Source organism: Micromys minutus, assembly GCF_963924665.1.
Source record: "Micromys minutus genome assembly, chromosome: 5".
Lineage (NCBI taxonomy): Eukaryota > Metazoa > Chordata > Mammalia > Rodentia > Muridae > Micromys > Micromys minutus.
The window spans coordinates 78,796,803-78,822,009 of NC_137974.1; the positions used below are offsets into that span (position 1 = coordinate 78,796,803).

At 42.5% G+C, this 25,207-nt stretch overlaps 1 protein-coding gene across 2 annotated transcripts in view; it reads right to left on the bottom strand.

The window, feature by feature from the left end:
- TMEM131 (transmembrane protein 131) overlaps positions 1 to 25,207 on the bottom strand; it is a 125,815-nt gene that overhangs the window by 68,320 nt on the left and 32,288 nt on the right. For both annotated transcript variants that reach the window (XM_080917167.1, XM_080917166.1), the window contains exons 2-3: positions 18,737 to 18,798; positions 9,325 to 9,365 (exon numbers count right to left, since the gene is read on the bottom strand). In XM_080917167.1, coding sequence (XP_080773293.1) covers positions 9,325 to 9,365; positions 18,737 to 18,798 — 103 coding nt within the window. The remainder of the gene's footprint in view (positions 1 to 9,324; positions 9,366 to 18,736; positions 18,799 to 25,207) is intronic.

The following is a 25,207-nucleotide window of genomic DNA, read 5'->3' on the forward strand; positions in this document are numbered from 1 at the left end:
CCACCAAGGAAGAAAGAAAGAAAAAAAAAGGGCTTGCTCTTTACAGAACAGCCTGGGAAAGCAGATATTTCTCAACAGACTAATGACATTTACTTGATTGGTATTATTGGTAACAATATAGTTTAACATGTTTTCTTAGATTTTTTTGACACAATATGATAAGTTGTTAATACAATTATATAGATTTGTTATAAGATGGAGATAAAAATTACAATCACATTCCAACTGAGTGGCAAAGGACTAAACATAAAGAATCTGGTCTAGAACTTTCAAAGAACTGGAGCACTGAACCAAGACTATTACACGACATTCTAGCCGAAATATTCAAGTACCATTTCTACTTGACTTGCTGCTACAACTTGTTAACAAAATAGGATTCTGTATGGCAAGCCTCAGATACCCTGACACAGTGTGATGGAAGGTCTGGAGCATCTTTGGGAATAAATGGTGCTTCCATATGTAAAATCTTATGTTTAGATACCATGAAGTTAGAAACGCAGCCAGCCAGTAAAGTAACTTTCAAGATGAATTCTGATATTTTTGTTTGAAGAAATGAGACATATAATCTGAGACTACTATATTCCCATCACTTGCACAATAAATTCATACGAACACAAGTTCCTAAATGATGTAATTTCATTCAGCAGATCCAGGAAATACACTAAAAATGGAATGGGGGCCACTGAGCTGAAAGCAGAAACTCCACAAATGTTCTGAACTCTGCTGATCTGGAGTGTCCTTCCTTCTGTGCTACCTGAGCATCCGTCCCTCTTTCTACATGCGCGTGCTCAAGATGACAGAAACAGGAAAAAACACAGCAAAGCTCAAGACCGTACTGTGCTAAGACAAAACTACAGGGGGAGAAGGCACAGTTCTTTCTTGGGAGACAGTCACAGACTCGGCTGCAGACAGGCCGTTCTTACTTCCACTCCTCCTTAGCCATGGCACGGTCAGCATTCTCGGTTACTTTAAAATGAGACATGGTCAGTGCACCTGCTTTTTGTTTCGTTTTCGTTTTTGCTTTTTTAAGATTTATTTTATTATTTTGTGCGTATGTCTGTCTGTGCACTATATGTGTGCCTGGTGTCCAAGGAGGTGGTGAGCCTCCATGTGAGTTGTGAGAACTGGACCCAGCTCCTTTGCAAGAAGCACATGTGCTCTTAACCAACTCCCCAGCCCTAGCTCGTGTGTTTTAAGCTAGTCTAAAACCATACCAAGTTGAGGAAAGGAAAAGGTAATGCCTGACGCAATCATGATCACTAATCACACACACATGTGCGCTCAGTGTTAGAGGGACAGAGGAGATCATGATCTAGCTCTTCTGCTCACAGAATCAAGAATCTATCCTGGAAGTTGCACATGAATACTTCTGAAGTGGTAGGCGTGAACAAAGTCCATGCATTTAACACAAATGTGATTGCTCACATACCCAGCAAAGTGGACAAAGCCAGAGTGAGGAGGGCACCCCAAAGCTTGGGTGGTGGAGACCAAGGGTAGAAGGTGGGAATGTGCGAGTTGGAGAATCAGGAGAATCAGGAGACAGAGTAACTCCCAGTGAAGGGAAGGAAAGGAGAGGGGAAGGTGAGAGGTCCAGTGAGGAGTGTGCTATTATTCCAAATGTAAGAAGTGCCCTCTCCAGCTGTGGAGGTTTGAATGTGACGTGTTCTTTATAGGCTCTTGTGTCTGAACACCTGAGCCCCAGCTAGTGGCACTGTTGTGGAACTTTCAGAAAGTTGAGCTGTGCTAGAGGAACTGGGCCACTGGAGCAGGGCTTGTGGCTTTGTAACCTGGCCTGGCTTCCTGTTCCCTTGCTGAGGATGCAATGACAGTTGCCTTAGTCTGCCATGACAGTACTGCGTCCCCGGCTATACACCTTAAGTTGTTTCAGGGACTCCGTGACAATGAGGAGCACAGCAGTGCTTTAACAAAGAAGTCCTGGGATTGGACACTGTGTAGCAGGGTGCTTGTGGGCTGCAGTGTGAAGAACAACAGATGAGGAAACCCGGGCAGGAAGCAGGGCAGTGCTACAGCAGCCCACGCAGTGGAGAGGACAGCTGCTTCCTGAGCCTGGGACTTAGACAACAGTTGTACTGATTCGGGACTGTAAGGGTAGGAGAGAGGAACCAAGGAGGACTTAGAGACTTTGATGACTTGTGAGTGGGAGACTAAAAGAAGAAAGGGCTGTGTGGAAAGATGAAGAACATCGTTTGGACCATTTAAATAAGGTATCTTATCTGAATGGAGCTAAGTAAGCAGTAGCAGGATACCCAGGCAACTGCTTATATAAAAGAACATCCTGCCCAGTTCTGGTCTCACTGCCGGAGCATTGTCTCCAGCTTTCCAACTGTTTCCATATGCGCTGTCCAGACCCAGAACAATCACTGTAGACAAGTCATCTACAAGGAACACTTTCACTTCCTTTCCTGGCACCTCCTTAGAAGTAGGTTTTAATGCTCTGTGCTAAAGCCTCCTGTAAACTCAGCAGGAGCAGCACCCAGCAACTGTTAATGGGATTGATTAACAGTCACAAATGAGAAAGGAGGAAGCAGAGTGAAAGATGAGTCCTTCATAACTGTATTTTCAAGACAACAGCAGAGCCACGCTAAAAAATAATTTCAAATGGGTCAACACAAACAGGCTCATATAATGCCTTGTTTTAAAAAACTAAAAATGCAGTAACATGGCTGTCAGGTATCTGCAACTAATAAGATGATTCTACCATGTTTATTTACTTATGGCAAGACACTATTTAATACTCTAGTAACAGCGCAAATATTTGGAAATGATACAGAAAAAAAATGGAAGGGATACAGTATGAAAACGGCCGATCTCCCTTTGTCAGTTTCAGTGCGGGCCAACCTGGGGTGCTGACACAGCTATTATGCTTTCTTGAGCAATTATTTGCTCTGAATTATCAATAATTGTCTTCTAAATTTTTATGAAAAATTATTTGCAGGACTGGGGAGCTATCTTAGTAAAATGCTTGCCTTGCAAGCACAAGGACTTCAGTCCGAACCCCAGAACCCACATGAAAAGAGTCCAGCATGGTGGGGGGCACACTTGTAATACCAACACTAGGGAGACAGAGAAAAGAGATCCCAGGGGCTTGCTGGTCTATCAGCCTAGACTAATGGGCAGTGGGTGATCCTGCCTCACAAAGGAAGGGTGGGTGATGCCCGAGGAACAACATTGGATGCTGTCTTCTGGCCTCCACATGTACACATATGCACATGAACAGACAGACAGACAGACAGATAGACAGACCACAGACAGATGCTCTGTCTCTCCCTGTCTTAATCAGGGTTTCTATTCCTGCACAAAACACCGTGACCAAGAAGCTAGTTGGGGAGGAAAGGGTTTATTCAGCTTACACTTCCACATTGATGTTCATCACCAAAGGAAGTCAGGACTGGAACCCAAGCAGGTCCGGAAGCAGGAGCTGATGTAGAGGCCATGGAGGGATGTCACTTACTGGCTTGCTCCCCCCTGACTTATTCAACTTGCTTTCTTATAGAACCCAGGTCTACCAGCCCAAGGATGGCACCACCCACAATGGTCTGGGCCCTCCCCCCTTGATCACTAGTTGAGAAAATGCCTTACAGCTGGATTTCATGGACGCATTTCCCCAACTGAGGCTCCTTTCTCTGTGATAATTCCAGCTTGTGTCAAGTTGACACAAAACCAGTCAGTACACTTCCTCTCTACATCTGTGCCCACTCTTGCACGTGAGTACACAGGAACACACCTCCCTCCAGATTTGGAGGTGTAGAAATGCATTCTGATCTCAAGCTAGGAAACAATGACTCTACTGTTTGGAAGTTAAGCAGGTGACTTACAATGAAATCTACAGGACTTTCTTGATGCTGAGGTGTTAAGTTAGGGATTCTACAGATGTGTGTTAGAATCAACTACTAACTAAACAAAAGTTACTCTGACTCAGTATGGGAAAGGTTTGCAACAGGGTCTTATTCTGTAGTTAGGCTAACCCCAGATCTCTGCTCTTCATGCCTCCGCCTCATGAACACTGAGATTATAGCAGGGGTGGGAGTAGGGGTGGGGAAGGTGCTACCTAGACACGGTATTTTTAAAAAAGTATGGTCCACTTGTACCTAAACTCATAGAATTCCTATGGAAATGCAAATTACGAGCTCCCATCTTCAGAGTCTGATTCATTGCATGTAGTACAAAGCTGAGAAATCTGAACTTGTAAGCAGTCTCTCACATCTGGCAGCAGAAGCACTATTTTGTATGCTGACTCACAAAAATCATTACAGAAACATGGGGGGGGGGGGGTATAAAATTTTACAACCATTAATAGTTAAGTAGTTCCCAATATGACTTCTACAATAGATGAGCAGCTACTTAAGATAAATGAACAGGACTTTCCCCTGAGTAATACAGGATACATATCAGACATTTTAGTTTTGATATGGATTCCACTAATGATATTAATGATATCAAATGTCTTTCCATTTATTTATCAAACTATTTGTCTTCTTTAAAGGGTCTGTTCTAACCTCTCTTAGACAGAGATGCTGTCTGAGTTACGTGGTTGCCTGTGTATTATGGACATCTTGGGACTCTGGCACAGACAACACATGCCCCTGGCCTTTTTAGTAGTTGGATCTTGACCAGCAAACATTTTTAGTTTTGATAAAATCTAATTTATCATTTTTCTTTTATGGTACGAGTTCTTGGTATCTTTAAAAAAATTTGCCCAGATTGCAAATAATTCTAATGAAAGACTGACACTTTATTCTGCGTGTTTTACACTTTCAGCCTCTCTATGTGGGCTCACTATTGCCCATTATGAATGAGCTGGAGATTGGTCTGGGCTAAATAAATAGGTAGACACTGACTCTTTTTATTTCCTTTGCTTTTCCAAAGTCTTTTATAAAGATAAGGAAAACAAATCATATATCCTATTTAAGAGTCAGGAAAGTAAACACAAGGGAAGACATTAATGTGACAACTGACCTAACTTACACAATAATCACTTGTCACAGGCTAAGACAACAACTGGCGGCATAAACACAAAGGACCTGAGTTCAGATCTCAAAAGCCATGTAAAAAGCTGGGCATGGTCACTTGTGCCCATCACAGTGTAACCTGGAACCCTAGCGTGGGAAGCTGCAGAGAGCATCACTGCGCCTTGCTGACCGGCCTGTCTAGCCAAGTCTGTGAGCTGCAGCGTCAGTAAGAGAACCCATCTCAACACCTAAGGCACAACAGAGGGAGACACCTGAGGTCAACTTTTGACTTCCACATGCATACATTTGTATACATGCACACACGCAGGCACGAATGCACTAGTGCTGGGGAGATGGTTCAGTCTGTAAAAGCCCTTGCTACCTAAGTCTGAAGTCTGACTTTTGTGCCCAGAGAGAAGAAAAAAGCCAGAGCAACGCCATGAGCTGTAATCCTAGCATTCCTGTGATGAAGTTCAAGTTGGAAACAGGAGGATAGTTTGAAAAGTTTACAGAACAGCTAGGTTGGAGTAAACTGCAGCAGAAACAAGGCCAGCCCTGCTTCAGCAGGGTGGAAGCTGAGAACTAGCACAGAAGATACCCTCTGGCTCCCACGCATGCACCTGCACCCATGCCTCCACACTCTACTTCCCACAGAGAAGAGCTAAGTTCTAAAATAATTTTTAAGAGACCGTGCAAATGTTATCAAAGACTTTTTGATTCCATTTAAGGACTGTTCCATGAAGTAGAACTCCTATCAACCAAGAACTGTTAAAGGTGCCAAGAACCTGTGGCTAAATAGTCCTAGGCCCTAGGCCCAATGCTATTATTATGATAAGTGTAGAAAATAATTAAAAAACAAACAAAACAAAACAACCCCCCAGTGGCTTAGCACTATACTCATAGGTCAGAGCATCTCTTAACCTTCTTCAAAGAAGTTTGACCTGCATAGATGGCAGTTAACAGACACCTTCAATGGGGCAACCTGTAGACTGAGACTGTGGTGGCTCAGCCCTAAATTCTACGTTCATATCTCACCCCTCCCTCCTCTCAAGACTTAGGGATCTTCAGAAGAGGGAGCAGGAAGATCTTAAGAGCCAGAGGTAGTAGATAAAGGAAGCAATGCTCTCCACACAGTAGAGCAGATGGACACCCGAACTCATAGCTATTATGACAGCATGCACAGCCCTGAACCAGCTCCTGCCTGATAAACCCCAGCACAGAGATGACAGAGGGCAGGCACAGAATCCCACCACTAGGGAGCTAGGTCATCTGACAGCTGCTGGGGGAAGGAGTCAGTTCTCTTTACCATGTGATCCCTATTAGGTCTATCAAGCACCAGGGCAAGAGCCACTCCCAAGACCTGCTGAGCAACACAAACTGGATTCCATGGGGAGAGGGAGAGAGGAAAAAAATAATAATTTCAAAGTAGGGTGGGAAGGAATGGGAGGGTAGACAAGAGGTGAGCATGTTCAAAACACATTGTATTAAATTCTCCAAAAATAAAATACTGGTAAAAAGGTAAAGTATTAAGCATACGTTAGAAACAAAGGTGTTGTTGGTGTCACTGTGCAGAGCATGTGCACAGTGAGTGTGACACCTGGTGCACAGACAGTTCATGCACCGCATCGCTCAACTGGCTCCCCTCTACCGTGTTGCTGCTTGTTTTCTAGGGTTTGTTGTTTTTCTGACAGCTTTTTGGTCCCTTTGTTCTGTCCTACCTTTTAAAAGCAGAATAACTGAAAACTCTCAGTTACCATTTTATCTCTGACCCCTGTGTCAGCTGTATGTCTTTGTTCGTTCTAAAGTGACCTTAATAGTTCCAGGGTTCATCTCATCACTGTCTATACATAACACACCGCTCTACACAAGTCAGGGTAGAGCTCAACTCTTGCGCTCCACTCGGGTCTTTTGGTCTACCGTTATACATGGGTTACATGCCATGCAATAAATCTCCTAAAATCTGTTCGTTTCTATAAATCTGCTAATTAAAATTTAATCAGAAAACATTTCTCTATGCATCAACATACTTTACTTTTCTGATGCTTTTCATTCTTTTGTTAAATGTTTCCACTTGGAATGGCTTAATTACCTTCAGCCTTTAACACGTCCTAATGTTTGCTAGACTAGTGTTTCTTTCTTGCCAACATTTGTCTTACCTCTGTCTGGAAATGTCTTTATTTTTAAAGTATATTTTTGAAGAGTGTAGCATTCTACAATGGCAGTTTTTCCATGTGACACTTCAAAGATGCCACCTTATGGGGAGTTTTGGGCATGCGTGGAGGCAAAGTCTCTTACTGAGTCCTGGCTAATATGACTAATCTGGCTAGCCAGCTTGCCTCGGATATCCTGTCAACCCTTCAGAAGAAACTGCTAAAGCCAAAGGTGTTACAGGTGGGCCACCAAACTCACCCAAACTCCAGTCTGCAGCTTTGGATGATAACCTGTTCTGACTTAGACAACAAAGAATCCTGTTTTTAAGACTGCTGGAGTATTAATAACTTATTCTATAGCAATGGAGAATGAATGGTAGTGGTTAGAACAATGTCTGCTATACATAAGAATCCTAGTAAATATTTGCTGAATGAATGAATGACTCATATATCCTACAACTTTCAGTCATCTGCTTGTATCTGCAAGCTGTTAGTACCCACATAAATGTTTGTATTTCATCTCAAAACAGCCTTATATAATTGCACTGCCTTTCACTATACACAATATATGCCACATGGTGAATTCATTATCCCAGTTTGCTAAGAAAAAATTTTCTCAGGATTTTTTTTATAATGCTGCACAGTTGGTGAACTGATAACTATCTAAGCAGAGATTCTTAATCTCCCACCAAAGACTGCATACATAACAGCAGACCATGCACAGCAGGTGCCCTCAGTCAGTCCCAGTACACAGGTTCTGAAGTCAGGACACCCTCACAGATGACAGACACCATCCAGAGCTTTGTGTTTCAGGTGCCATACCCTCTAAAAAAAAACATAGCACCGATTTGCTAGAGCCTTTCAGAAATGTATCTCTGTCCTCCAAGATCCTAAAGAAGTGCATCCACAACCCCAGCATGTAGAAGATGCTAAGATATGACAAACGGGCTGATCAACCCCTCACCTCTCTAACACTTCTTACCAGTTCCTCTCAGTTATGACAGCTTCTTCCCTCCCCCTCCACACTGCTGCTGTCTGTTTTGTTTTGTTTTGAGACAGGGTTTCTTGGTGTAGCTCTGGCTGTCCAGGAACTTGCTCTGTAGACCTGGCTAAACTCAAACGCAGTGATCCACCTGCCTCTGTCTCCTGAGTGCTGGGAAAGGCTGGCCCACAGAGAAAATAGAGTGAATATGCAAAAGTCCATATTCATTATGAGACAAACCAAAGAGACTACAATGCTAGACTGTCAAGTCAGAAGACCATACCATGTAGGAGCTGGGAGCTGAACCCAGTTCCTCTGCAAGAGCAGAGGTGCTCTTAATGGCTACACTGAGCCAGCTCTAAGCCCAGATTTTAGTAACGGATGAATATCATCTCCATAACTATAAACCAGATAATTCCATAGCTAATTTCCAATCTGCTGGAATAAGGGTGTGCCTTTCTATGTTGGTTCTGGATGTGCCTGTTCTAGAGCCCACTAAGGACTTATAAACCTGATGATACTCTTGCAAGACAGGGGTACCTCTGTTCTGAGTAAAGACCCTTTTATATATGGCAGGGGTGGACCTATAGTGTAAATCTTACATGCCCCTGAAAGGCCCATGTTTGGGAGCTTGGTCCCAGAGAGACTTGGTGAGAAGGCTTTCGGTCATTAGGAGCATGCCCTTGAAGAAGCCCGTGGGACCCTAACCCTTTCTCGATCTCTAACTCTCTGATGAGAGAGTTGGTGTGCCATGCTGTGTTGGGAGGGCAATTTTCAAAACTGAGTCAAACAGACCTTTTCTCTTTGCCAGGCAATTACTCTAGGTCTTTGTTATAGTCTTGGACACTATTCCTGAGTAATGTGCTACATTACTGCACCACATGAGAATTCACTTAAACCTGGTATTTAGAAAGACATGGCATAAAGCCAGGTGTGGTGGTGCACTCCTTTAATCCTAACACTTGGGGGGCAGAGGCAGGTAGATTTCTCTTAAGTCTGAGGCTAACCTTGTCTACATAGAAAGTTCCAGGCCAGCCATAGTAAGATCCTGGCCCAAATCAAGCAAACCAAATGACAACACAATGAAAAGCAAAGCAGGACAGAATGTCTTATAATACAATGCTGCATGTTCAGAAAGTAACCCAGAAGAGGGAGTGAGAGTGGTGCGGGATCCGAGGATTGAAAGCATGTTTTCATGTTGCTACAGGCAAGTCCTACTTACCTCTTCTGTTGATATGAACTGAGGCCAAGTGTCGTCTCAGTCTGTAAAATGAAGAAAACAAGAATGAAACTGCCAAAGCCAAAGTTTCTTATGACAGACAGAAGAAACATCAACATATTTTATTGTGTCTTTTGTTTTCAGCCCATTCCCACCCTTGATTTTCAGGTTGGACCCTGTCCCAAATCATGTAAAAGAATAATTTGGTTCAATTTTAAGCACATATAGAACACCACAAACTAATGCTATTGGTTTCCTTATGTTTGGCAAACAATACAAATCCTGAAGGTAAGTCTCCTTTACAATCTCTTCATGTAAGGTCATGAGCCCCAGAGTGTACCCTTCCTCCCAACCGCCAGTGAAGTGCTGGGATCTATGGCTATTGCCATTATGGAGCTGAAGATACAGTGGGAATCGGAGGGCAAACTAGTTAAGTAACAAACACACATTGAGAACTGGTTACAGAAATAAGGAAGCACTTCAGTGTGCAGATCCTGAGAACCACAAACAATGTGCTAAGAGACATATATCACTCTCGAAAGACATGTTCTGTATGGGTACACCTTTGTAACACATGTAGCACAGTCTCAATCATGAACAGAACAGTCACCGATGGCAGGCAATGGGAACCATTGCTCAATAAAGAACCTCAATTTGGAAGGAAGACACTCTTGACTTAGACGGTGGAGGTCACTGTTGAATAGTATGAGCAGACTTAACTCTGCTGAACAGCATACTTAAAAATGGTAATTCTATGTCTTATACATATAAAAAACCCTTTAGTAATCAAGACAGTACAGTAGTGGTGCCATAAAGATAGGTTCATGAAACTCGGCAAGTCCAGAAATGGACATGTATACAATCACCTAACTTCCAGCAAAGGCATCATGACATTCAATAGAACTGAGTGTCTTCTCAACAGACAGAACCAGACAATGTAGTGAGGAAACAGGAACCTTTACCCTATTTTATACAGTACACAAATTAATCTTGGAAAGAAATGTTTAAGACAATATAACAGCTCTATGGAACTTCTAGAAATAAAGCATTTATCTACACAATGACTTGTATCTGAATGTTCACCACAGCTTTTTGTTTTTACTAGAACCAAAATTTTGATAACATGTATTTCTCAGCCACAAAAAGACAAATTATTGATATATACGACATCATAAGTAAATCTCAAAACTATTATGGTGAATGTTGGAACTCAGTGACTGAAAGCTGAACAGAGGTCGCCTAGAGACAGAGAATAAGAGTGCAGGAGACTTTTAGGGGAGCTGGGTGTGCTCACTATTGGACTATAGTTATAATTTTCCAGTATAAAACAGCATGTCAACCTTTCCAATCTGTGTAATTTACACACATACACTGTATGCTGTTCATAGATCAATGAAGGGTGATGAAAACATCAGAGCATAAGGAGCCATGCTCCCACACAACAGAAACTCAAGAAATCTATTACCCTGTGTATTCTTTGAGGAATAAAACATCATAAAGACAATGTAGAAGAAGCACAAGGAGAAAAGCAAAATTATTCAAGATGATCAATTACAAACCAGGAAACCATCTGTAGTGGTTTAACTAGAAATAGCCCCCACAGACTCATGTGTTTGAACCTCTGGCCATGGGGAGTGGCATTCTTAGGGAGTGTGGCATGTTTGGAATAGGTGTGGCCTTATTGGAGGAAGTGTGTCACTGGTGGGGTGGCTTTGAGGTCTTAGAGCTCAAGCTACAGTCGGTGTGGCACACAATCTCCTCCCGCTGCTGAGGAATCAAGAAGTAGAATTCTCAGCACCTTCTCCAGCACCACATCCATGCCGCCATGTCCCAGCATGGTGATGATGAAGGCCAGCCCCAGTCAATGTTCCCCATTATAAAAGTTGCCTTGGAGGGCTGGAGAGATGGCTCAGTGGTTAAGAGCACTGACTGTTCTTCCAGAGGCCCTGAGTTCAAATCCCAGCAACCACATGGTGGCTCACAACTATCTGTAATGAGATCTGATGCCCTCTTCTGGTGTGATTGAAGATAGCAGCAGTGTAGTCATAACATAAAAGAATTAAAAAATTAAAAAAAAAAAAGTTGCCTTGGTTCTGGTGTCTTTTTACAGCAACAGAAACCTTATGAAAACATATTATAAAAAATTAGCTGATATTCAATAAGAAATAATATTAGAAGAACAATAAATGCTTTTTATTGAAGTATAAGGCAGACACAACATAACAATCTTTAAAGCTATAATAATTAAAATCTCATAGCAAGCAGACACTGTGTCCCAAGTGCTAAAAGGAGACAAATATAATAAATTCTGAGGTAAGTGGAGAAATAAAAGTTTAAATTTGTCTTTAAGGTGTATCTTAACATTGGACCTAAACATGGGGCAGCAAAACAGAAAACGTAAAAAGTAGGTGGAAGAGACCAAGCGCCCTTCAGTACACTGAATGGCAGGAGCTAGGCTTAACCACAAACACATCCTGTGGAATGAACAGACACAAGACCTGCGGCAAAACAATGGAACAGAGCAAGTGATGGTGAGTAAGTGCACCAGGAGGGGTTTCCTAATAGGAGAGTTCCTTTCACACAGCAGTGAAAAGGAAGGGGGTGGGGACTGAAATAAAAACAAAGAACAAGAATAGAAAATTAACTCCAGGAAAACAGAGGCTGGGGAAAATAGCTTGGAGTCAGGGACACTGGTTCCTGCTGAGGACCTCATTACCAGGACCCGCATGTTGGTTCACAACTATCCATAACTACAGTTTTAGAGGGAGGTATCTGATGCCCACTTTAGACCTCCATGACAGGAAGCAGGCAAGAGTTGCACCTACACACACAGGGGGTGGGGGTGAGGAGTAAATGGTCCACAACCATCTGAAAAGATGACTGACTACTTCATTAAAAAGTACAGCTCTACAGAGAATAATCAGATTATACCATCTGAGTGAAGGGACAGTTGGCCCATCACAGTCCATGACAGAGCGTAGCAGGAGAATTCTGGATCCTAGAAATTATCTGTATCATGTAAGCCATCACAAATGACTACCACTAGTGTTTCAAAGAAAGTTCCCAGAGTCTGAGAAAGTCAAGGTGGTGATCCCCAAGTGAACCCAGATTATCCTTCTATCCTGCCTATCCAGAAGAGGACACACTCCTTCCCACATGCAATTCACTACATGCATGCAGTGCTCACCACCAATTTGAACACAATGTTTCAGACAGCTCCGAATCTCTCAACAGGGCTCACAAGAGGAAAACTGACTATTTCAATCAAATATAATAGCCTCTGCATGAGCACTTATGTGCTCTGGGATGCTGTCAGTTCTCATCATAAATGCAACTCACAATAGCTCAGTTTCCTTAGCCAGGTCGCACGGATTCCTGTGGGCTGAGAGTGAAGTCTAGCTAGGGGCTTCCACGTGCAGGACAAGACCCGGCCCTGCACATGTGAGGCCATCACCACCACTAAACTTCTTCCCCAAACCTTAAGGACGTTTTAATTGTCACAAAGCATGTACTATTACCATCAAGTGGACAAAGACACTAATGTCCACTCTACGATGCACAGGGCAGTCTTCCCTTGACTCCCCAAACAATTAATTATTTAGCTCAAAATGTAAATTTTCCTGAACTTTATGATATGTTACTAATTATAGTTTTCATTTGTACTTGTGTGTCCACACGTACATAAACATGCCTATATGTGGCAGAGGTCAATGTTGGGTGTTTTTCTCTATTATTCTTCACCTTATTTCTTCAGACAAGGGTCTCACTGAATCTGGGGCTCACAAATTTGAAGAAACTAGCTAGCTAGTGAGTTCCAAGGATTCATCCCTCCTACCCCAGCTCTCGGGTTACATATACACCATGCCTGGGTGTCTTAATCCCAGTACAGGTCCTCAGGCAGAGCTAACTAATGAAGCCACCTTCCAGCCCCCTTAATTTTTATTTGTAATAACATCTTCTTGCATTATAATTTAAAGTGTCCAGCTGTCATATCAATTATGACTACTTCCTGTGACCTCTGACTTGATGAAGAATGGCTGTTTGTGGTATAAAATTAATTGCTACGTTGTAAAACTGCCTATAGTGAGAACATAAAACCACGCTTAGCGAGAACAAGCAGCACGAGAAGTGAACCCAGGCATCAGTGAGTACTGCATCTGGGTAGTGGAGACAGCACTTTCTCCGTCTATGTGGGAAGCTTTAGGGGAAGGCTTGGTTCTATCACTCACTCATTTATTACTTGGTAAATTTACTGATTTCTGTACATTAAGCTGCTTACATAAGCCTACTGCATTCACTTAAGAATTTAGAGGCCACTATAGCTCAGCAACAAAGTGCTTATCCAGCACACACAGACACTTCATCTGATTTCCAGAGCAAAACCAACCAAAAATAAAGCATGCCTAGGCAATACCCAAATTTTCTATGCTTTCCAAATTTCTGTAAACTTTGACATGTCTCTTAATACAGGTGAATATTCTAATCCTTCATAAAACTGGGTCCTAGCTCCTTCTCTCTTCCCTGTCCCTTACAGAACAGAGAGCCCACCCCGCAAGATTGTTGATCTATAACCCACAGGCCAAGCCACTCTGCCACTGCTTTTATGCTTGCTTCCTAGGTACCAGGGATGGAAGTACAGGTACTGCTTTGTACCACAGTAACAGTAGCTGAGTGGTTAAACGGAGACCGCTAGCCCGATCCCTCAGACAGCTAATGTCTAATCCTTACAGAACAATTGCCAACTCTTGCTTAGACGGTAAAAAGCAGCAGTATCATAGTGTCTCACTTCCAAAGCCACTAAATCCCTACATATCAAAGTCTTTCCTAAGACAGCACCATACAACCTGTCTTCATATGAGACATAATGGAAACGCTCCTGGTGGACTTGATTACGATCCTCAAATACTATCTAAGCAGCCAGAGTCAGATGAGAATCCAGATGATGACTGTGCCCTCACTCCATACAGTTGTGTACTTTGGGGCCCCCAGGTCACCTGTAAACCAGCTATAAATGCAAGGCTGTCCATGATCTCCTGGCTTGCTTATTCACCAGAATAGCTCACAGAGCTCAGAACAACACCCTGCTGAACAATATCAGCTTGATTCTAAAGGAATAGTGTCCTGACCACAGACCTGTACTTTCTATCACCAGGAGACCTCACGTTCCTGCAACATGAGTGCATCTAACCAAGAAAAGGCTTTCTATCAAGCTCTGGTGTGCAGAGCTTTGACTGGGCTTTCTTACAGATAAACAAAAGGGGGATTCTGAAACAATAGGGAAAACTGAGTGCAAAGCAGGCAGGCTTCAGTCCCAGCAGAGCTCTGGCTATCTACTGCTGCCCCTCTGACGTAGCATGGCCTAGCGCAGTTTACTGTTATTGCCCACTATGGTGCTCAGGTGCCCCAGTTGCTAGTTCTCACTCAAGTCTTGTGCTGCAGTCAAATGTGATTTCCAGCTGCATCTGTAGGAAGCTTCAGGTGCGCTAGTAGTAGGTTGTCCATGAAGCTCATTCATAGGAGGTAGAGTGGTGCTGACTGTAACCTGAAACTTAGCTCTGACTACTGACAGGAGGCCTAGAGATGGCTCTGTGCACATAACCCATCACCACAGTAACTGAGTGCCCTATAGAAATGATTCACACCAAGACTCAGCAGTAAGAAAGAAGGTGCTAGTAGCTTCCTGTGATCTGCCCCTTAGCACTAGTAAAATGTTCTGCACATTCTATTTGTCAGGGTGCTATTACTACTCTGCACAGTGTATACTGGTTTAATTTCCCACAAAGAGTTTTAATTCTCTCCAAACTGATTTCAGATCCTAAGAAACAACCCAACGGTACATACAGAGTTTACAAGTGCATATGGAAGGCACAGGACTTTAGGCAACAAAGACGTGGTTACTAAGAACCATGTCGAAGTGGAAGGAAATAAAAATCAAAACTTTTAAAAATGTAGTTGCAAAGACAAACAGGCTCAGGATGCTAGAGCCCAGAAAACCAGCTCCCACATGAATTAGCAGCCGACCAGGAGAAGTGTTGCTGAAGAGTAAGCAGGTAACAAAGTACTGCAGGACACTCAGCAAAGGACACAAAAACAACTGAACAGCAACAAGGAAGCTGTGCGCTCTGCCCTCTGCCTCCACTGAAGTTATTTTAGAAACTGCAGCGGTACCTAAGGAGAGCAGCCCAAGGAAATTCTAAATTTAAGATCATCCAGAGTGTGCGGATGGATGGATGGATGGATGGATGGATGGATGGATAGATGGATGGATGGATGGATGGATGGATGGATGGATGGATGAATAGATGGGTGGATGGATAGATGGGTGGATGGATGGATGGATGGATGGATGGATGGATGGATGGATGGATGGACGGATGAACATATATGTGTGGAAGTGCATATGTGTGTGGACTCACAGATACACACTGGGGCTGGATGTCAGCCCTGGGTATTATTTCTAGGAAGTCATTCACTTGGTTTTTGAGATAAAGTCTCTTACGAACTTAGAGCTCACTGACAGTCTAGGCTGGCTGGCCAATGAGCCCTGGGGAATCTTCTGTTTCCAGCTTTGAGATCACAAGTGCCCACCACCAAGCTCAACTTCCTCTTGTAGGTTCTGGAGATAGAACCTCTATTCGAGCACTTTACCAACTGAGCTATCTTCCCAACCACATGATCTGGTTCTTCAGCCAGACAGAAGTCATACTAAACAAGCTAAACTTCATGAATAAAGAATTTCTGTTTATTTGAAGTCACAATTACCTAAGTCAAGAGAACAACCCATCATGTAAGAATAGTGATAGACTATTCTTAAGCGGAGAAGGGAGGGGTGCTTCTAGTGGGCTGTGCCAAGGTGTTTGAATGTAAATCAAGGAATTCCTGACGGTGGGATTGTAAACTGGGAAACCACTGTCACTGTCTATTAAAACCAAAGACCCCGATGGCTTGGCAGGCAAAGGCCTCTACCTCTACCTGAACTACAGAGCAAACAGCACAAACTCATATCCTGACTCCCAGAAATCTACACAAACACACGTGCAGAACGAAACATAAAAGACCATTTCAGTTGAAGACACACAACCTACTAGTCATAGCTTACTCTATGAGAAGCGTGCTATTTACTAGAGAAAAGTTTTATTCATAATTAATAGCTGAAAACTAGAAGCAATAAAGTATCTGCACTTACAGAAAGGATACTTGAATTGAGCCCACCCACCCATACCCTTGGAAGCTGCAATTGAAACAAGTTTTTCATCTACACAGAAAGCTTTAGAAACATAACCTGAGAAAAAGAAGCCAAAAACAGTACAAAACATGTAGGTTTGAAACCACAGGTGAAACTACAGCCTTTACAACTTAAAGCTCAGACAGCTAAAGCTAGAGGAAAGGAAATTGGCATGAACTTCAGCATAATTATCCATTTCGAGGCCACTGACTGCAAGAACTTGAGGGTACTTACATCCGCCAGTGGTGGCTTATATCTGCTCCAAGCTGAGTGGTATACACATCGATTTACTGTACAAATCTCTTATCACATTTTATGCATCTATATAGGAATTACAGCTCATAACTGACTCTTTTAAAATAATAAATGAACACAATTCTAGACTTCTTGAAGTTCCTAATTTAAATGTCTAATTTAATACTGCCCTCCAGACACACAAAAGTGCATGTTTCACCATGAAGGTGCTAGAGTCATACTCCAATGTCCTTTTTGGGGATAGGGGTGTGTAAGACAGGGTTTCTCTGTTAAACCTCGGCTGTCCTGGACCTCACTCTGTAGAGTGGCTGGCCTTGAACTCTTAAAGTCACATAGATCCACTTGCCTCTGCCTCCTTCCTAAGTGCTGGGCATAACGGTGTGCACCTCCAATACCTTTCTGAATTCTGTTCATTATTTGGTAGGATCATGACAAGCATATAGTCTTCCCTTATACTTTTCCTTGCTTGGCTTCATTTCCTTATATAAATTAGGTCAGGAGGGGATTAATGCTCATAAATGGGAAAATGTTTCATAAACTGCCCTTGTATTTCAAAGGAACAAGCTGGGGGAAGCATTCTATTAGCTGGGATGGAGTGATACATAAATGGGCAGTCAAGGCATCCTGTCATGCCAAGTCTTAATAAAACCCCCTTTTCATACTCATTTCCCTGTGTCCTGCCCACCTTAGGAATCCTTCAGTCTTCCTCACCTATTCCGTACAGTAAATATTGATAGCCTCGCCAAACAGAGGGGACAAGGGCTAAACACAGGCTAAGAGATTAGAACTTCTAGTGTGCATGTTGTTTTCCTTAGTTCTATAAAGTAAGGGAAGCAAGATTTTGACGGCTTTTGAGTTTGGCAAGTTTTATTATTACATTAACAATTCCTACAAGTTGAGGTACAATTCACTGCACACAGCACTCAGCATCAGGCTCTGCAGCAATCTCGGTAAGGCTGGAATGTGACTAAGTGACAGGTGCCACCTTAGTGAGACTGTTTTCTGTATTGCCTGATGGGACTTAAACTGTTAACTTTCCCATCTTTACTAGAAGCTACAGGAATATCTTTTCAGAGTTTAGTCGGGTGTGGTAGTTCCCACTTAGAACCTCAGCACTTGGGAGGCTGGAGGAAGAAATCATCAGGCCTAGTCTATAAACAAGTTCCAGGCCAGCCATGAGTTACAGTGTGAGGTTCTCTCAGAAGAGCTGAGTCAGTTAAACACAAGTCAGAAATGTATCATGTGCCACTGGTAATGGTACAATGCAGGCTGAGCTACAGTGAGACCTGTCTGAAAACAGAAAACTAGCCCAAACCCATCATGCAATGCAGATGCTCACACTGGGAGTAAAACAGGAACCTGAGGTCAGTCCCAGGCTATAAAGTCAGGGGATCTTGGGCACATCTTCTAAACCCTGTCTCCCTTGAACATAAAATGAGTGAGCTATGGTCAGGCATGCTACCTGACAGCATAGCAGGCACACCACCTGACACTGTCATCACAGACAGCCTGTCATTGGTGCAGTGGCTAAGCCTACAGTTAAAGACACAACTTAGCATGCAAGTGGCAGACAGTCGGACAAGACATAAACTGCCCACTGTGCACACAAGTTCTTCTCTAGGTAAATGCTGAGGCTCCACACACTGTAACAACCAGAGAGCTGACAGACCCAATCTCATCTCACCTGACTTGTACACGTCCTCACAGCCATAGGACAGACTCTGACTGACTCACCTGTAGCTTCCATACTGCACATGGAGTTCACTTGTCAGAAAAATGTTTACTCTAAAAAGTAATTCTAGTAGAAAGTCCATGCAACGACTCCCCTGACTGTCTACAGTTCATAAAACATACTTCAGGAAAATGAGTTACATTGGTTTCTGGGGGTGGGGTGAGGGTTGGGGAGACTAGTTGTATATTGCTCAAGAGCATTACCTGTAGTAGCCCTCCGTCGTCAAAGCGCAGGACTTCTATTATGCTGTCTGACTGAATGAATGCTGTGAAGAAAACAAACCAAACATCACTGATGGGAACAGAAACCCAATTTTACCTGCAGTAAATACAATTTTACATTTTAATATATTGCTTACTGGGGAATGTAGATCAACAGCAGAACGTGTGCTTAGCATGTGTGAGGGCCCTGGGGTCAATGCTGCATTCAAACAAACCAATGAAACACTGCTTGTTTGAGAGTAACGGTTATGAAGGAAATACAAGAAATGCCTCAGAACTTGGAAATGCTTTGCTGTGTAATCAAGACCAGTACGAAGACAGCTTTGATCATGCAGCTGTGCAAGTTGCCTTGAAAATACTGATCCACCCCTGCTGTTGTGAGAAAGGCAGAGTTGATCAGCTGGCTGCACACGACCCTGGTATGCAGGCATTTTTCACCTAATGGAGCAGCTTGACTGCACCGTCGGATCCACTGCAATGCCAATATGCCTTGGGATGGGCACTTACATGGGACACTAGCAAACAAATCTTACTCTATTGCAAGAAACAATGCACACTAAATAAGGCAAAGATGACATATGCAAAGGCCAGTAGCTGTGTTATACAATATGCTAATGATGAGCTTAACAATTACCAAAACCATCTGAAAGCTGTCCACAGGTAAATCTATATGACATTCCTTAAAGCAGTTTTATTCATAACCATTCATTTTTTGTATTACAAACGTATGAAGGCTGTTTCCACAGAAGTTAGCAAGTCTGATGCCACTGTACTCACCAGAACTGAATGACTGAGTACAGACGTGTGCAAAGTATGTCAGGTCCCTCACAGCTGGACTAAGACTTTTCACAGAAGCATGGGGGGGCTACAAATAGAAACACAGGTATGGGGCTGAAGAGATGGCTCAGCATTAAGAGAACTGTCTGTTCTTAGAGAACACAGGCTGGATTGCCAGCACTCACATGGAAGCCAACAACCATCTGTATCTCCAGTTCTAGAGGGTCTGACACCTCTTCCTCCTCTGTATGTACAGCATATATATAGTGCAGATAAACATGCAGGCAGACACCCATACATAAAGATAAAAATAAATAAATCTTAAAAAGAAAAGTCCTAAGGAAGAAAGGTACATCATATGTGTGCATACCTGTTAGAATAAAGAGATGTACTTCGTTACTCAGCCAGTGACACCCAGTAGTAATGACCACATTTACACCCAGAGCCTAAGTTCTGAGACTATTCCAATGGAATGAATTGGGGCTTCAAGAGAAAATCTAGGATTGGGATAAGACAGACACAATGGGAACAGAGCATCATCAGAAAAAACACTGCACTAAAACAGGAACAATCTATTTAAAACATGCTGATGAGAATCTGTACGGAGAAGTAACAGTTAACAGAGAATTCCAAGTGACTAAGGCTACAGCAGTCTGAGCAGCAGACCAAGTGTCCCTGGGCTGTAACCCATCAAAGAACAAATACCCAAGTCCATACTGAAACAGGCAAATTATACTAAATTAATAATTGGGAAGAGAGAAAGGGGGGAGGGGTATCACCCTATACTTTTTTTACACACAATATGGCTTCCTTCTAAAGAATACCCGTATGGGAAGGAAGGGCAACTTTACAGTGGGGAGACCTCAGCTAGATCAAGAAAGAGCAACACTAGCTGAAAAGTTGTATCAATAATATGTACTCTTGATAGGACATAGAAAAATCCTCCCCTAAGTACACGAGTTCAGCCTAATAGTGAGAAAAGATCTAACCAAATCCTAATTAAGAGACGTGACCTACAAAATACCTGATTAGTTAGTGATTCTCAAAACTGTCATGGTCATCAAACACAGACAAGGAAAACCTAAGGAGCCAAGACTATAAATGTGACTTCTTAGATGCTATTCTAGAATATAAGGGAAGCAGTGCACTGAAACTAAAAATATCTGGGCAAAGCATCTTATTTTGTTAATAAGAATGGCTTGAGTCTGGTTTGTTAATTGTTTAAAAAAGTAAAACACTAGTGTGAAATGTGTACAATAGGGGAGCCTGGGGGTAGGATGTGCGGGTACTATGCTATCTTCTCAACTGTTTTATCTAAAATTGTCCTAAAATGTAAAGCTTATTTTTTAAAGAATGTAAATCAGTGATGTATCATTGTCTGAATATGGAGTTCATTGGCTTCCCATATGCCAGAGTTGTGGAATTCGGTTGTGGAAGTCCACTCTGCAATCTCACATACCTAGTGTGTACAAAATTTTAATCTCGACCCAGGGTTTCTACCTCATTTTTGACCATTTAGTTCCCAGATAAAACACACACACAACCTTTATATTTACAATAAGCCTTAAATAGCACTAGAGCTAGGCAGATATCTACCCTCTAAGTTATTAGCATCTACTTTCCTATAAATAACCCCGAGTTTTTATTGTTTCCTCTGGGCTGCTCTTAACTCTAGTGGGCCAGCCCTTGGGGCCCTGGTGGCTTCTCTTTCTTCCTCCACCTTCTTTCCCCTTCCTGGATCTCCTCCCACCCCAAGTCCAGGTCTTGGGTACCCCACACTCAGCATAACAACAGATAGCAAGACCAAAACCTCAATGACCTCACTTCTGTAAGAGGGCAAAAGGAAAGCCAGGCAGTGTTAAGAAATTAGCTGATTATACTGCCTAACTGGATGGTGTTTCCTGCTCACTGGGCCTTCCAGGCCTCTTCATGCAGTAATCTTGGTGATGTTGTTTTGGGAAAACCCATAAATTCTCTACATTTTTTTTCAATCACAGAGCCGAACTGTTCCATTTCTGCTCACCTCTTCCAGTCCTCAGCACATACAGAAATCCAATATAAACACTGATCATGTAGACAAAACGCATCTTTTTGCTTGGGTGTCAATGCTGGAGTCTGTGATGGCACAGATGACCTTTCCCTCTCGCCCTAGTTTATAATCTCATCTCAGAACTGATACCCATGAGTTCTATACAAGAACCTCTGAATAAAATGCCATAAAAGAAAGCACCATGAACTCAATGGTGCTGCCAGCTACCTCTCCAGCACCATGTAAGTGCCCAGCTTACCCACTTCATTCTCCATGCCTTCTCACTGGTTAACACATCCAGAATATATTTCTGTTATATCCCTGAAGACACAATTACTGACATAAGGACACTGTACTAGTTAAGAATAGCTTAACTAGGGAGTGGCTCGAAACGTGAAACACAACAGGAACTTCCTTAACAGCTCCACACCTAGTCAGCAGAGGAGCCAGCAAGAGGTGGGGCTTGTTAACTGTTCAACAGGGCCATAGTACACCCATCTAACTGATGAACACAGCATCAGCAAGCTGAATACTTTTAATTAGATTAGAAGAATACTATGAGTTTTATCAACTGGGAAATTTAATAGCAGTAGCTAGGATAGTCATAAAAGAAAAATATTATCAACTCTCTTTAACTATAAAAATTGAATTTATTATTTAATGAAACAAAATTAGAATATTTGGCCTAGGTGACCAATTTTAGTAACTTTAGATTATATGCTTAAAACAGGAAGACATTAGCCACATATTTAATCCTTTTGAGTATTTGTGGTTTGAATAAAAATGGCTCCATAAGCCCACAGGGAATGACACTATTAGTAGGTGTGGCCTTGTTGGAGTAGGTGTGGCTCTGTTGGAAGAGATGTGTCACTGGAGGTGAACTTTGAGGTCTCTGATGCTCAAGTCACAACCAGTGTTGCTATCTCTTCCTGGTGGCTTAGGATCTGGATGTAGACCTCTCAGCTACCTCTCCAGTACCATACCTGCCTGCAGGCTGCCATGTTTCCTACCATGATGACAATGGACTAATCTTATGAATTATAAGGCAACCCCAATTAAATAGTTCCTTTACAAGAGTTGCCACAGTCATGGTGTCTCTTCACAGCACTGGAAACCCAAACTAAGACAAGCACTGGCAGTTACTAGGTTATAAACCATAAAAAGCATACAGAGTAATCAGGGAGCAGGACATGGTGGCCCACACTTGTAGTCCCAGCCTCCATCAAAGGCAGAAGGAGGGAGAAGTTTGAGGGCAGCCAGGTCTGCACCTGAGACACGCAATCAGATATAATAAAAGCATAAGTAGCTAATGAAGATCAATTTCCATTGTTTTAAACTTCAAGCTAAGAATCAGATACTATGTTGCCATTGTAAGTTATTATTTTATCTATTTTATTTCATTAAGATTTGGGAGGCAAAGAAAAGAGTACTCTGAGTTTGAAGCTAGCTTGGGCTATACAGCAAGAACTTGTCTTAAAAAAACAATTAAACAAGAAAACTCTGGAGTGTCAAGGTGGTGGCACATACCGCAGAGGGCAGACAAGTGGATTTCTATAAATCTGAGACCAACCAAGACTACATCGTGAGTTGTGGGGTTTTTTTGTCTCCAAAAAAAAAGAAAGGAAGGAAGGAAGGAAGGAAGGAAGGAAGGAAGGAAGGAAGGAAGGAAAAGAAAGGAAGAGAAAGAAAGAGGAAAAAAGACAAAAGGAAAGGGAGGAAACGGACAATAAGGCCATATTGAGCAGTACAGTGGAAATGCAATAGTATTTACTCTCCTTGCTGTTTATGACCAAGGACATGTCTGAGAAGAAACAATTTAAAGAATGAAGAAGAACTTACTTTGGATCGTACTTGAGGGGATATGGGCCCCGTGGCAGGCAAGGCCAGCTGCAGAGCATGAAGTAGCCAGTACAGTTTACCCACAGTCAGGAGGCAGAAAAGTGAGCACTGTCATTTCTCCCTTTCCTGGGCTGGAACAGCAGCCCAGAGGACCGTGCTATCAACATTCAAAGTGGCTCATCCTCAAACCCTTAGACATACCTTGGGTTCAATTCCCAGAATTGAAGGGGGAGGGTGACATTTATGCTATAAAGGCAAGTCTTTCTTTACCATAAAATTTTTTGTTTGTTTTCTAAATGTTTCTCTGTGTGACCTTGACTGTCCTAGTACCCACTCTGTAGATCAAGCTGATCTCAAACTCAGTCTGCCAGCCTCTACCTCCCAAGTGCTGGGATTAAAGGCCTGCGCCACCACTGACAGTTTCTACTATAACTTTTGAAGAAGGAAAATTTTCCCAGATATTGCAACTGATAATTAGTTGACATACATTCTAAATTTTTTATAAAAATAGCCAAGTAAGTAACTTCCAAAGATACAAACTGTGTGTGCACATGTGAGTGTATGCTGAGCGGTCTTTATTTTCAGATCATCATGGGCTCTCTTGGCTAAAGAGGGTGTTAACTCCTCTATGAGAACCAAGAAGACAAAACGCCACACATGCAGGGCTCAGGAGCCCACCTTGCCTGTCATGGTGCTGTCTCCTCTGTTCCCACAGTGAGGCCTCCCTGACTGCTCTTGGCAGCTCCGATGCCCTGTGTTAATGCACCACAATCTGCCAAGTCTTCGTTTGCTTATTAATCAAACCTGTGCCTTGAGGACAAGCTGAAGAGTAAACTAAGGCTGGCCGAAACAGTGGCTTTATGCTAGACTCACTGTTAATGACCCACGTAGCTTCTTAAAAATTCTGTTTGCTCAAGATTTTGTTTCAAAAAAAAGAGCTGGGCCAATGCAAATGTTTGTCTATCCTGGTTTGTATGGAGCCCCTCCAGTTGGAAAGACATTCTGTAATTAGAGCGTTGTTTCTGTCAGCAGCAGTTTTTATTATGTAAAAGGTAAAATATAAACCCTTATCTTTCCCCATATTTAATACAAAGCTGGACTGGTGAGATGGTTCAGTGGGAAAGACTGGTGTTATCCTGAGAAAACCAAATCCACAATTTTGGACCAAATATGAAACAAATTGCACTGAATATTAAATAATACTCAAGAGATGGGCTTAAGGTCTTTTCAGGCTAACAGAGACTGACTTTAGGAGATATGTCTAACCACCTTGCTTTTGCAGCATTGTTAATAAGCTCTAGCTATTTTGGTAAACTGAGTCATGGAATGCTCTGCTGTACTCAATAGTAGTACACCATATAAGGTCAGGAAAGTTCTCTATGAACCAACAGGTATTATACAGCTTTTCGAAAACTTGTTTTTGCACAAACTATTCAGGTTATAATCTGGCTGTACTCAAGCAACACTACAAAAGGAGACCTGAGACACATGACTGGGCCCTGACTCCTTCCAGACTCCTTCTGGATAGTAACTCTGATGTCAGCATCACAGGGCCTTTGGCCCTCCTGCTTCTGGTAATTACAGCTAGCTCTTATATCACTAATACAATAACTAAATGCTAATCCATATTGGGTACCATTAAGCTGATGGTTGTTAGTTCCAAAATAAACAAGTATCTATCACAGAGCCAAGGATTTGATCCAAGACACAAGGGAGGAATGTAATACCCAAAGTTAACCTGTAAGCCCCACAGGACAGATAGAACAAATGACACCGGAGTGGCTCTGAAAACTACAGTTACAGACCTC